The 14,305-nt window shown below is 35.0% G+C and overlaps 2 protein-coding genes across 2 annotated transcripts in view; one reads left to right on the top strand and one right to left on the bottom strand.

The window, feature by feature from the left end:
- The window catches only part of LOC110457854 (histone H4 transcription factor-like), a 33,782-nt gene that overhangs the window by 4,895 nt on the left and 14,582 nt on the right, over positions 1 to 14,305 (bottom strand). The window contains exon 6 of the mRNA XM_021509297.1: positions 433 to 510. Within this exon, the coding sequence (XP_021364972.1) occupies positions 433 to 510 (78 nt within the window). The remainder of the gene's footprint in view (positions 1 to 432; positions 511 to 14,305) is intronic.
- On the top strand, positions 6,930 to 14,305 carry LOC110457855 (estradiol 17-beta-dehydrogenase 2-like). The gene is made up of 7 exons (XM_021509298.1): positions 6,930 to 7,627; positions 8,246 to 8,921; positions 10,768 to 10,980; positions 11,661 to 11,849; positions 13,214 to 13,465; positions 13,940 to 14,180; positions 14,231 to 14,305. The coding sequence occupies exons 2-6, from the start codon at positions 8,567 to 8,569 to the stop codon at positions 14,149 to 14,151; spliced, it is 1,221 nt and encodes a 406-aa protein (XP_021364973.1). The 5' UTR covers positions 6,930 to 7,627; positions 8,246 to 8,566; the 3' UTR covers positions 14,152 to 14,180; positions 14,231 to 14,305.

Here is a 14,305-nt window from a genome sequence, read left to right as displayed (position 1 = left end):
ATCCATAAGGAGTGTGATGTCACTCGTCAGCACAGTGTATATTGTGTCCATAAGGAGTGTGACATCACTCGTCAGCAGTGCATTTTGTGTCCATAAGGAGTGTGATGTCACTCGTCAGTACGGTGTATATTGTGTCTATAAGGCGTGTGATGTCACGTGTGAGCAGTGTATATTGTGTCCATAAGGAGTGTGACATCACTCGTCAGTACAGTGTATATTGTGTCCATAAGGAGTGTGATGTCACTCGTCAGCTAAGTGGCCATGCCTTCTGTTATTGATAGAATAGGTTAAACATGCAGCATAAAAAAAAGGGACATATCTAGTGACAAACAGGGTTTGAACCTATAGTCCACACCGCTAGCACCAGTGGGGGGACTAATTCACAGGTTTATAGGTATGGAAGAATAGACCTGAAAGGTCTGAGTGTGTTACCATGGTGACGGACATGATCCCGCAGCAGCCTCTCTGTGGAATATCTCTTGTTGCAGTGGGAACACTGGTAACACTGGACTGTAAAATACAAATCAGAAAATTCAGTTACATGAAATTGTTAAAAACAAATCACACTACAGAATGAACTGATAAATAATACCAGGCCCATTTGGCCTATATCATTTACTTGTTGTATATTTTTAATCTGAATCTGAACTAGGTATGCAATTGAAATGTTTCTTCTAAATTGAGACCAATTGAGTTTCCAAATCCTTTACCTGGAATTAAGTATCATACAGATTTATCTCCCATTTCCTCTCCTCCATACCCTTGGAGTCCACCATGGCCCCCATTCCTACACCATCTTTATAAACACATTCATTTATTCCAGTAATTCTGAATGTTAATTAAGTCAAAATCTACTTCATTGTTCTAGATTAGTAGTCTTTTGAGAAAAGTAGACAATGGATGAATGAACGATAGCTGTGTTGAAGAAATTAGGACTCCATATGACGTACACCACAGTATAACCTAGCTTGTATGGTGCTTTTAAAGGTCAGACAATCGGTTGAGCAATAAATCAGACAACAGTTACAATGAACTGGAAAATATTAATCAGAAAACAAGCATGCATGGTAATATTGTAAATTGCTTTTACACACTTTTTTTTAATGATTGTTACGGTGCAATAAATCATACAGGTATTCTGTACTCAATGACCTCTGTATTGTACTGAATGACCCCTGCGGCTATCGTAATCTGTGACCTTTTTAAACTGGATGCCCTCGTACTCGGTGTGTTGACGATGTTCGATCAGTATTGACCGTCATATCTCTAGCTGGCTGATAAGGTAAGGGTTAGTCGGGTTAGTCGCACTCAGTAATCACTGACCATCTGGCCACCATCAAACCGGAGGACAACACCTAGGACACAAACAGGCGTAACAACCATCTCCAGTAACACAATACACATATTCTCTCTACATTATTATAATATTCTAATCAATTAATAAATATAAATTAAAACTAGAAAAAGTCTGTAAGACATAAATGCCCGCTCATGAATGGGACGGGACGGACATGGGCAACACTATATGCCCCCCTAACCCCATTTTATGACGGGGGCATACACATACATTTGCCACTTCACCTGCCCTCAACATATTTCAAAGCGCTGGCAGAATCCCCGAACCCTTTATAACGCTAGATAATTTAGTTTTATACCAGAGGGATCCAGAGGGATCACAGTACCCACCATTATACTATCTTCATTAGTTCTATACCAGAGGGATCTAGAGGATCACAGTGCCCACCATTATACTATCTTCATTAGTTCTATGTCAATTTGATCTTTTCTCTTATATGTTTGATAAAATCATGTAAACAGTAACCTTTGTTATAAATTCTGTGCTCAAGCCAGCTCTCACGTAACTCACCTTAATCATGTCAACGATCAAAAAGTCTAATTTAAATACTGAAAACAGTATTCGGCTATAATACTCCTTAATTTTCCCCCAAAACTTTAACAAAATAAGATTTTTAAAATAATTTATAACTGGAACAAGAAATTAGGCTTGAGCACAGAATCCATGCTTGAGCATGAGAACAGTTTCATGAATACGGGCCCCCAGGTGTGTATAATAGACAACCTTCAAAGTGAATTTGTCATTTCAACTTTTTACTAGTACAGGATGTGAAAGAAATAAAACTTATCACAGCAATATGAGAAAGATATGGTAAGTACTTTCTGCGGCCATCTCGTTTTTATGATCACTCTCGAAATAAAACGTGAACAATTTAGAACCAAGGAGAACCTACACGTCAAATTTGAGAAAGATCCCTCCAGTACATCCAGAGAAATAGCGACAACAAAAATTCACTGTCAATAGCCAAGATGGCCGCATGTTGGCCAGTTTGTTTGTCTGATCAGGCTTTAAAGTAATCATGCACAACAAGCGACTCAGTGGAACCTGAAGATCAAATTTCAGAAAAAAACCTCCAGCAATTTCTGAACAATAGCAATAACAAGAAATGCTTAAGGATGGACAATGGACTACAGACCGAGGAGTGATGATGATGGTGGGTTAAAAATAGGTGTGGACAGAGAAGGTGACTGCTCCATGGCAGCTGTATTCTACACATGTAGGCCGGCCCTTATTTGAATATATTTTTATTTCATTTTTACCTTCATCAAGTGTAATATCCTGAGTTTTAGAAATTATTGTAACATACTAAGACAGGTTTCTATGTTATTGTAATATCATAATACTACTCGTAGCCTGTCACTGATATTTTGTGTGGAACCTACAAATATGTATATTGGTAAATTATTCTAAATGATGATTATATTGGTTTAAATTATCTAAGGGAAATCAGTTTAAAATCATTATTTATAATCGGTTTTTAATTGGAAGTAGTAAACCGATCATTGATAAGTTGCATAATTGGTTTATAATTTTTTGGGACTTAATACCAAAATAAAGTGAGAACACTACCATTACATCAATAGACAGAGTTGTTCACTATACACAACTATTACATCAATAGACAGAGAGGTTCACTATACACTACCATTACATCAATAGACAGAGTGGCTCACTATACACTACTGTTCCATCAATAGACAGAGTTGTTCGTTACATCAATAGACCGAGTTGTTCACTATACACAACTATTACATCAATAGACAGAGTTGTTCCCTATACACAACTGTTACGTCAATAGACAGAGTTGTTCCCTATACACAACTGTTACATCAATAGACAGAGTTGTTCACTATACACTTACTGTTACATCAATAGACAGAGTGGTTCACTATACACTATTGTTACATCAATAGACAGAGTGGTTCACTATACACTACTGTTACATCAATAGACAGAGTGGTTCACTATACACCACTGTTACATCAATAGACAGAGTGGTTCACTATACACTACCGTTATATCAATAGAAAGAGTGGTTCACTATATATTAGGTTTCGTTCATTTATAATGAATGGATATCTAGCAACGGTCACGCGTTTTTATCAATCAAAAGGTAAAACTAATAAGAGTATAAGACATTTAAAAACTTGGAATTAAATGATGAACCAATTATATCGATTATAATCAATCATCAGCACATCACTAGTTTAAATTCAGTATATCATTGTATATAAATTCAGTACATCATTGTACATAAATTCAGTACATCAATGTATATAAATTCAGTACATCGTTGTATATAAATTCAGTACATTATTGTACATAAATTCAGTACATCAATGTATATAAATTCAGTACATCGTTGTATATAAATTCAGTACATCATGGTACATAAATTCAGTACATCAAGAGTTGTTCACTATACACAACTGTTATATCAATAGACAGAGTTGTTCATTATACACTACTGTTACATCAACAGACAGAGTTGTTCACTATACACAACTGTTACATCAATAGACAGAGTGGTTCACTATAGACTACCATTACATCAATAGACAGAGTGGTTCACTATACACTACCGTTACATCAATAGAAAGAGTGGTTCACTATATATTAGGTTTCGTTCATTTATAATGAATGGATATCTAGCAACGGTCACGCGTTTTTATCAATCAAAAGGTAAAAATAATAAGAGTATAAGACATTTAAAAACTTGGAATTAAATGATGAACCAATTATATCGATTATAATCAATCATCAGCACATCACTAGTTTAAATTCAGTATATCATTGTATATAAATTCAGTGCATCATTGTATATAAATTCAGCATATCATTGTATATAAATTCAGTGCATCATTGTATATAAATTCAGTGCATCATTGTATATAAATTCAGCATATGATTGTATATAAATTCAGCATATCATTGTACATAAATTCAGTATATCATTGTATATAAATTCAGCATATGATTGTATATAAATTCAGCATATGATTGTATATAAATTCAGTACATCATGGTACATAAATTCAGTACATCAAGAGTTGTTCACTATACACAACTGTTATATCAATAGACAGAGTTGTTCATTATACACTACTGTTACATGAATAGACAGAGTTGTTCACTATACACAACTGTTATATCAATAGACAGAGTTGTTCATTATACACTACTGTTACATCAACAGACAGAGTTGTTCACTATACACAACTGTTACATCAATAGACAGAGTGGTTCACTATACTGTTACATCAATAGACAGAGTGGTTCACTATACTGTTACATCAATAGACAGAGTGATTCACTATACACTACTGTTACATCAACAGACAGAGTTGTTCACTATACACAACTGTTACATCAATAGACAGAGTGGTTCACTATATATTAGGTTTCGTTCATTTATAATGAATGGATATCTAGCAACGGTCACGCGTTTTTATCAATCAAAAGGTAAAAATAATAAGAGTATAAGACATTTAAAAACTTGGAATTAAATGATGAACCAATTATATCGATTATAATCAATCATCAGCACATCACTAGTTTAAATTCAGTATATCATTGTATAAAAATTCAGTACATCATTGTAAATAAATTCAGTATATCATTGTATATAAATTCAGTGCATCATTGTATATAAATTCAGTGCATCATTGTATATAAATTCAGCACATCATTGTATATAAATTCACTACATCATTGTATATAAATTCAGTACATCATTGTACATAAATTCAGTATATCATTATTTATAGATTCAGTATATAATTGTATATGATTTCAGTAAATAATTGATATAAAATTACAAAAAAATAAGTCCCTGAACATAAAATGTACAGTGTACAGAATAAAGCTTTCTACTGATATAACCTGATCAAGGTACTTAACGCTGATAACTAGGGGGTAAACAGGCAGCCTATTTAGTGGTGGAGAATTAACGCTGATAACTAGGGGGTAAACAGGCAGCCTATTTAGTGGTGGAGAATTAACGACAAATCAATCACTTTCCTTACCGGACCTCGTTATCAATAAATACTTGTACAATCCACGATTGGTCTGCTTGCAGTTCTGTTAATACTTTAAATTGATTTATTTTCAATATTCTGTAAGTTTTGATAAGCTCTGTTTGGATGTATTTTTTAAAGTGTTTCATTTATTCCATTATTTCATCAGGACGAATATTTCTTTCATATTGTTATAAAAACACATTAAAACATGAATAAGTGATATAATAACGTTTACCTAATTTATGACCTACTAAAACCAAGTGAATATCCCGCAAACATTCAGGGAACTATTCCACCTCTATAATAGTAATGTCAAGCCAGCCACCAAGCCTGTGAAACATCATATACAGAATGTCAATATATGCTTTATAACACCAGCAAGTGAAACTTCCTCACCATCTAATGTCAATATCAGCTTTATAACACCAGCAAATGAAACTCCCTCACCATCTAATGTCAGTATCAGCTTTATAACACCAGCAAATGTAACTTCCTCACCATCTAATGTCAGTATCAGCTTTATAACACCAGCAAATGTAACTTCCTCACCATCTAATGTCAGTATCAGCTTTATAACACCAGCAAATGTAACTTCCTCACCATCTAATGTCAGTATCAGCTTTATAACACCAGCAAATGTAACTTCCTCACCATCTAATGTCAGTATCAGCTTTATAACACCAGCAAATGTAACTTCCTCACCATCTAATGTCAGTATCAGCTTTATAACACCAGCAAATGTAACTTCCTCACCATCTAATGTCAGTATCAGCTTTATAACACCAGCAAATGTAACTTCCTCACCATCTAATGTCAGTATCAGCTTTATAACACCAGCAAATGTAACTTCCTCAACATCTAATGTCAGTATCAGCTTTATAACACCAGCAAATGAAACTCCCTCACCATCTAATGTCAGTATCAGCTTTATAACACCAGCAAATGAAACTTCCTCAACATCTAATGTCAATATCAGCTTTATAACACCAGCAAATGAAACTTCCTCACCATCTAATGTCAATATCAGCTTTATAACACCAGCAAATGAAACTTCCTCACCATCTAATGTCAATATCAGCTTTATAACACCAGCAAATGAAACTTCCTCACCATCTAATGTCAATATCAGCTTTATAACACCAGCAAATGAAACTTCCTCACCATCTAATGTCAATATCAGCTTTATAACACCAGCAAATGAAACTCCCTCAACATCTAATGTCAGTATCAGCTTTATAACACCAGCAAATGAAACTCCCTCAACATCTAATGTCAGTATCAGCTTTATAACACCAGCAAATGTAACTTCCTCACCATCTAATGTCAATATCAGCTTTATAACACCAGCAAATGAAACTTCCTCAACATCTGATGTCAATATCAGCTTTATAACACCAGCAAATGAAACTCCCTCAACATCTAATGTCAAAGTAAATTCCAATACCGGTACATCATTTTTTGGCTTTCTAATATTTTGAAATTGGATGTTGATGTTTTGATGTTTTAAATGCTAGGTCTGGTCAATGTGTTGGGATTGTTTTACAAAATAAAACATAATACTCTCGATAAAAACCTGATAAGATTTATTTTATACAGTTTATGTGAAAGGCAGCCTATGTTCAGCAGGACTGACGGGGGCTCTGACTTGTGGGTGCAGCAGTACTAATCTGCTCCAACCTTGTTGATTGCCCTCTGACCTTTGACCTTGTTGCGTACAGTGCATATAGGTATATATATGTACACACTGAGCGTGTCTATCGCTATATTTGGCTAGACAACCACCACCGGACCCACACACCTATGACCTGGCCGTCAATATCAAGTGTCTCATGGAAGAGGAGAGTTACATCACCGCAGAATCATCGCCTATAAATAATCAAATCTTGTACATCCTTTAAGTGATATAAAAGTGGCGGGTTTAAATGTGTGACAGTGCATTATTTTACACCGCTCATATGCATCTGTGGTATCTTCACGGCTGCTGGGCTGGACCTTGATGACAAGGATTGAAGCCATCAGCAAGAAATATATGATTTTTTTTTTTTAACTAATCAGGATTTATGAATAATATTTCGTGATTAAAAACAATAGCTGAAAAGATATACAAAAGCAATCAAAAAATCATGTGATAGCAATGCAAGGATGGACAAATTCTAATTGACATTTTGTGAAGGAAAAATAAATGTAATTCAGCAATCATTTCAAAAACAATCTGAAAAAGGATTTTTTCCTCTGCAGTTTTTATCTCCAGGTATGTGTTTTCTTCAGCTTTTAACCAGATGTTATTAAATTGTCAGCTTACCCTTCCATAAAACTGTTGCAAATTTAATCAGTATCATGTGTTAGGTTTTCATTGATTACATAGATTTTCCTATCACCATGAGTCCATTTGGATTAAAAAACTTTGCTGTCAATCGCTCAACTCGTGAGAATTGGATAATACACATATTATAATGGGATTTTCTTAAAACCTGCTGTAAAAAATAAATTTCTTTGAATTGGCATTTTTAAAATTTAGAAATTGGAATGTTTGCTTTACTCAGTAGCACAAAAGGTTCCCGTTTTTTACCCTGAGAAGTCCAAGAAAAACATGTTTTAAGTTCATCAGTTAAAATTTCTAAGAGTAATTACTTGAGTGACAAGCTCCTCATTTCCTGTTGATGTCATACACATGGGGGCTACAGATTTACTCTAGTCACGCCCACGGAATGATGATTGTGGCACAATTATTTTGCTGACATCCTAATAATGTTTCAAGTGTTCAATGGGTCAAGCACATGATCATGACTCACAAATTAATAAATTATTCTAAATAAAAAAACCTCTCATAAACCTTTTTTTAATTTTACAAACATTCTTGATTTTACAGAAATCAATGTACTGTTATATAAAGGCTGACTTGGATACAGCGGTAAAGGTTGTGGGACTTAAGGCCAGTGTTGGAACAGGTGTCCCAAACTCTACAGAGATTACAACAAAAACACTGGCAGCTTGTTGGACATTAGAGACCATTATAAACATTCCAGTTAATACTGAACAGATAAGCAAACTTAGCAGCTAGTTAAAAGGCTTCAGGTGAGACTCCAGACTGAAAATCTGTACGGCTTCTTAAATCAGCACCAGATTTTATTCTTATTTGCATCAAAAGGACTTTCTGGTATTTCAGACACAGTGCTCTCATTTGTCCACCATGTATGGCCTACTGACAATGTTATATACTGTTCTATTTGTGAACCGAGAATCAGAAAGAACAAAAATAGTTGCCACGGAAACCAGTGACATTGCTTCAAGCGAGAGCATCAACGTTATCATCTATGGCGTGTTTGGACTATACACAGTGATCCAGATCGTTCTGGGAAATATCAGTTTGACCAGTAAAGCTGTAGTCATAATGACCTTGAACTGCACCTTCTTACAAATATTGACCTTTTACCTACGACCCGACCTCTGGGGGAGCCTGCTACTCCTAGGATACCTCATGGTGGCAGTGAAATGGTTACCAAGGAGGAAACTGTCTCCGACGAAAAAGGCAGTTCTCATTACTGGTAAGTCTTACAGAGAAGAAGCGAGATTCTGTTTGGGGGAGGGGGAGGGGTAGGGGCAGGGGAATAGGGAAAGAGATGTGGGAGGAGTTAAAAGGAAGAGTGGTAGAAAGGACAGAAAGAACATTGAAAGTGGAGAGAGAGACACACACAGAGAGACAGAGACAGAGACGAAGGAAGGAAGGAAGGCTGAGTAAGGAATGGGGTTAGGAACATGGAATAGGAAATGGAAACAGAAATGGGAATTGAAAATCTAACAGTGACAAACAGGATAACTTTTAAGGAGCATCATGACTACATCTAGTTTCAATCTCAAGTCTGACTTAAATATTTCAATTAAAATGTAATGTTGGTTTACTTTATGGTGGTGTGGAAATGGACGCATTTTTCAAGATGAGTAAATTAATGTGAAAATATACACATGCTTCTTAATATATAAATAGTAAGTGATTTATAAAGATTTCAGAATCATTGCAAATGTAAAACTTTTTACATTACAATCACTTTAAAGTGTTTCAACGCAGACATTTCTATGTGCGATAATCTTTTAAATTTTACAGTATATATTTTGTATGGTATGTAAACATGAGAAAGGTGACCCTCACATACTATAGCCGACTAACAATCACAATAAGTCACAATCACACAGCTATCACCAACTGACCGACAAACACAGATAAACATATATATATACACTTATGTGTTGACTTAGTTCTAATCTCAAGGAGCTGGCAAAGTGCTCAAACTGAAAATCAGAAAATTACAATAAACATTCATTTTATTATTTAAACTAATGCAACTAATTTGTTGTGATATAAAATTTAAACTCATATATATATATTTAATTGTAATTCAAAAACGAAACAATAGACCCAAAGGACCTGTATTAAAGTTTACTTTAACAATATTTGCAAAATTTATATAACACTGAAATGATTATAATGGGCATCAGCCAGTCAAGATACCATGGCAGATATATTGGATTTGAACATTGATTGCGAACAAATTGTAAAGAAGGTATTTGAATATTTCAATAAGTTTTATCTCAGTAACTTGAAAGTTAGTTTTGGACAGATTTTAAAGATAATCAACCTAGTAAATTAACTTAATTTAGAACTAATTTGAAAATTTAAATAACTCAATTAAACCCAGCAATTAACCTATATATATAAAAAAATAAAAAAAATAAAAACACTTGACCAAGTTTTTTTTAGCATAATTAAAAGTTCGAAACATTATGGTTCTTCTTTGAACCAGGTAAATATCATCATTTTAATCATTAAGGTCTTTGAGGAGAAATTATTCAAAGCATATATTCATTTGACCTGTGATCTGAAATATGGGTCAAACTCATTAATCTGAACAAACTTGATAACCTTACACATCACATGATGTCAGCCAGCTACATGCCAGTCAATCCTCTACAGTCAATGACATTGGCTGTGTATACTTTGATTATGTTTAGTGTACAATCCTATACCGACAGTGAGAATCATACATTCATCATATCACCTTCAGGGTGATAGCCTCTTTTGTTGACCTCAATTCTTGAGCAATTGTATGAAGCAAAGCAGAAAGGCTGACAAAAGTGCTATCCCCTTTAATATTATGTGACAAGTGTATAATAATTGTTTTATTGAATTGATGTCCTCAAAGTATTTAAAAAGTAACTTGTGGATTTTTTTTTAATAATAATGAAAAAAGAAAAACAGTTTTATACAAAACAAAATATTTTAAGACAAAATAATAATTGACTAATGTGATTTTTTCCCCAGAAAGTAACATACAGCAGAATTTTTTAATAATCTGACAGATGACTGAGATTTGATAAAACGTTTAAACGTTACAGGTTGTGATCGGGGTATTGGCTTCAGTTTGGCTAAACACCTCGACAGTCAAGGTTTCCATGTTTTTGCCAGTTTCCTCAACAACCAAAGCGTGGAACAAGACCAACTTGTAAAAACTTGTTCCAACCGTCTACACACTATACAGATGGATGTGAGCAATGTACAGCAGGTGGAACAAGCAGCAACTCACGTCACAGCAGAGGTCAGGGATCAAGGTAAGTCATTTATAACAGAGGTCAGGGGTCAAGGTAAGTCACTTATAACTGAGGTCAGGTGTACCCGTCAAAATCATAACAGAATCTGAAATTACAAAGGTCAGGGGTCAAGGTAAGTAATTTATAAGAGGTCAGGGGTCAAAGTAAGTGATAACAGAATCTCAAATTACAGAGGTCAGGGGTCAAGTTAAGTCATAACAATCTCAAATTACAGAAGTCAGGGGTCAATGTAAGTCATAATAGAATCTCAAACTAGAGGTCAGGGGCCAAGGTAAGTCATAACAGAATCTCAAATTAGAGGTCAGAGGTCAAGATAAGTCATACATGATAGAATCTCACATACCAGTGGTCAGGACTCATGATGATTCATGCATTAAGTAGCAACTCTCATAACAACATAGGTCAGAAGTCAAGGGAAGTCCGCATAGCAACAATTCACATAACAACCGAAGTCTAGGGTCAAAAGTAAGTCATGCATTATAGAAACTTATAAAACAGGGGTCAGGTTTCAAGGTAAGTGATGCTTAAAAGCAACTTGCATGTCAACAGATATCAGGGTCAATTTCATTCATGCATGCCAATGTAGTATATACCTTTGTATCTATCCTCCTATTCTTGTTGCAGGGTATGTATGATTAATAAGAATAATATTTATTATGTATTTACTGATTTTTTTTCAGGATTGGAATTCTGGGGCATCGTCAACAATGCAGGGATCTGTTTTATCGGCAATGTTGAGATAATGGCCAGAGAGGATATGTACAAGGTCATGGCTATCAATTATTTCGGTCCTGTGAATGTTTGTAAGGCATTTCTCCCACTACTGCGACAGTACCGGGGCCGAATTGTAAACGTTGCAAGTAATGCAGGTAGGTTGCCGTGATTACACAGCAAGATAAGTCAGGGTAATTAAAGCTTATAAATACATGTTTATCTAGCAAAAAGGATCAGTTCATTCAACCTGTCTGACAACTTTTGCGTCCACTGTTATCACACGGTCACTATCACTGAAGTGCTTAGTAAATATATGTGTAACTATAAATAACTAGCTTTAGTCTAGATCTTATCTTACACAAGGACAACAACACAAATATTTTTATATTTAAACAAGTACACATTAAGTACAGTAATTACACGTTATAGCGTTATGTTGATACCAAAGGGAGATAACCATGAATTTAGTTAATGTGAAAAATTACTATGGGACATCTGAAGAAGATATACTGGGGTTATATATTGTAATTTTTCATTAATTGCCAATGTAACTGGTGTAAAAAACACAGCTGGTACGATGATAAAAATTAAAGCTTTGTCAAATTGATCTTTTGCATATTCATATAAACCAGTTATCCCTGAGGAGATCTTAGCTAGAGCCCACCATTAAAATATCATAAAACCCACCATTAAGATATCATAAAATCCACCATTAAGATATCATAAAACCCACCATTAAAATATCATAAAACCCACCATTAAAATATCATAAACCCACCATTAAAATATCTGAAAATGTCGCTGGTATATAGTTCCTTCTCTTTCCTTTGTTCGTTCCTAAATAATAGTACCCCGTAACCAGAGAGTTTATGTACATGAAGTTGCATTATGATCTTTGAGGGGTGTGCTATTTGCTAAATTTCCCAATTCCAATAGAGTACAAATACGGACTAAGTGTAGCATGCAGACCAGTAGTTTGATCATGTTCCCTGTATATACCCTTTTCTGAGAAATAGCAGCCAAATATTTACATTATGATGTCGACATAAAACCCAAGATGGTCTGGTGACTACCTTTTTTCCTGATTCAGTTGAAATAGAAACAGGAACTAAAGAGGATTTAAGGGAAAATGTATACTCTCTTTTATGCAAAATTTAAAATGGCTGCCTGATGGCCATTTTGCTTTTCAAATCCATTTTCAATTGGAGCTTGGACCAAGGGGATAATGGATATCATGTTTTGTTACAATATTTGAAGCAGTTAACAAACTTCACATGTGAAATATTAGATGGCTGCCTGGTGGTAATAATGCTCTTCTGATCCATCACAATGGAGCAAGTACTTAATGCAAATAACATAATCAATCTGAACCACCCACTATATGATGTAGGTTATCCATCAATAGACCAGGGCAATAATGCAAATTATGAAAATCAAACACTATCTGAGGAAGGTGTATTAAAGATACATTTGTTGACAAAAGGACATGGCTGACAAGAATATACATGTATTATTTCAGGTTTGGTTCCCGTGCCCCTCATGGGCGTGTACTGTGCCTCCAAGGCTGCACTGGCCTCTATGTCGGAAGTGTGGAGGTTTGAGCTACAACGCTGGGGTATCAAGGTCGCCACCATTATACCTAGTGGCTACAAGACTGGCATTATGGCTTACGACAAAGCGGCCATGGCTGAAAGATGGTGGTCGAAGGCCAGCGATACTGTCCAGAGAGACTACGGCAGGGAATGCTTCAACATCAAATTTAAGCAGAAAAGTAAGTTATTTGGGAAAAATGAGTAAGTAAATGCATAGGAAAGGAGTAAAATTGAAGTTTTACTCATTCACCCCTGAAGTTTCATAATGAATTATTCCAACCATTGAATTGGAAGAGTTTAAATGCGTGTTTAGGGGTGAATGAGTTAATTTATTATCTGTCAGTTCTATATACATCACAGCTTTTTTATCCACTATTTTTAGATTTGGGCCTGTGGCTTTTGAATTGGGGAAATGGTACCACTGTTAACCAAATTGGGAAGGAAGTTTAAAAATTATAACTTAACTCATTCACCCCTGAAATTTTATCATGAACTATTCCAAACATTGAATTGGAAGAGTTCATGATAAAATTTCAGGGGTGAATGAGTGAAACCAAATATTGATTTCCAACAAAAAGTTATCACATAAAAATCAGTAAAGCACATGTCTCTTTCTTTGCTTTTTAAATTTTGACATCAACTATCAATTTCAGATTCTGAAAAGATGCTGAGTGCCAATTTCTCTGAGATCCAGAACAACATTTCCGACGCCCTTTTATCTGTGTTTCCCAAGTCGTACTACTACAACGGATTCCTGGCGCGGTCGTTACCATTCTTGTACCTACATCTCCCGACATTCATCGGCGACCCAATTATGTCTATCCTCACTGATTGGTTCGACTTTCAACCAAACTCTGTGATATAATATGCTCCATGCTCACCAACAGGTTTGACATTCACACTTTGTGCCAGGTAAAACTATCCTGTATACCAACTGGTTTGACATTCACACTTTGTGCCAGGTAAAACTATCCTGTATACCAACTGGTTTGACATTCACACTTTGTGCCAGGTAAAAC

Source organism: Mizuhopecten yessoensis, unplaced genomic scaffold, assembly GCF_002113885.1.
Source record: "Mizuhopecten yessoensis strain PY_sf001 unplaced genomic scaffold, ASM211388v2 scaffold9341, whole genome shotgun sequence".
NCBI classification, from domain to species: domain Eukaryota; kingdom Metazoa; phylum Mollusca; class Bivalvia; order Pectinida; family Pectinidae; genus Mizuhopecten; species Mizuhopecten yessoensis.
The sequence above is the reverse complement of the archived record's forward strand: the minus strand, read 5'-3'. Positions and strand labels throughout refer to the sequence as shown.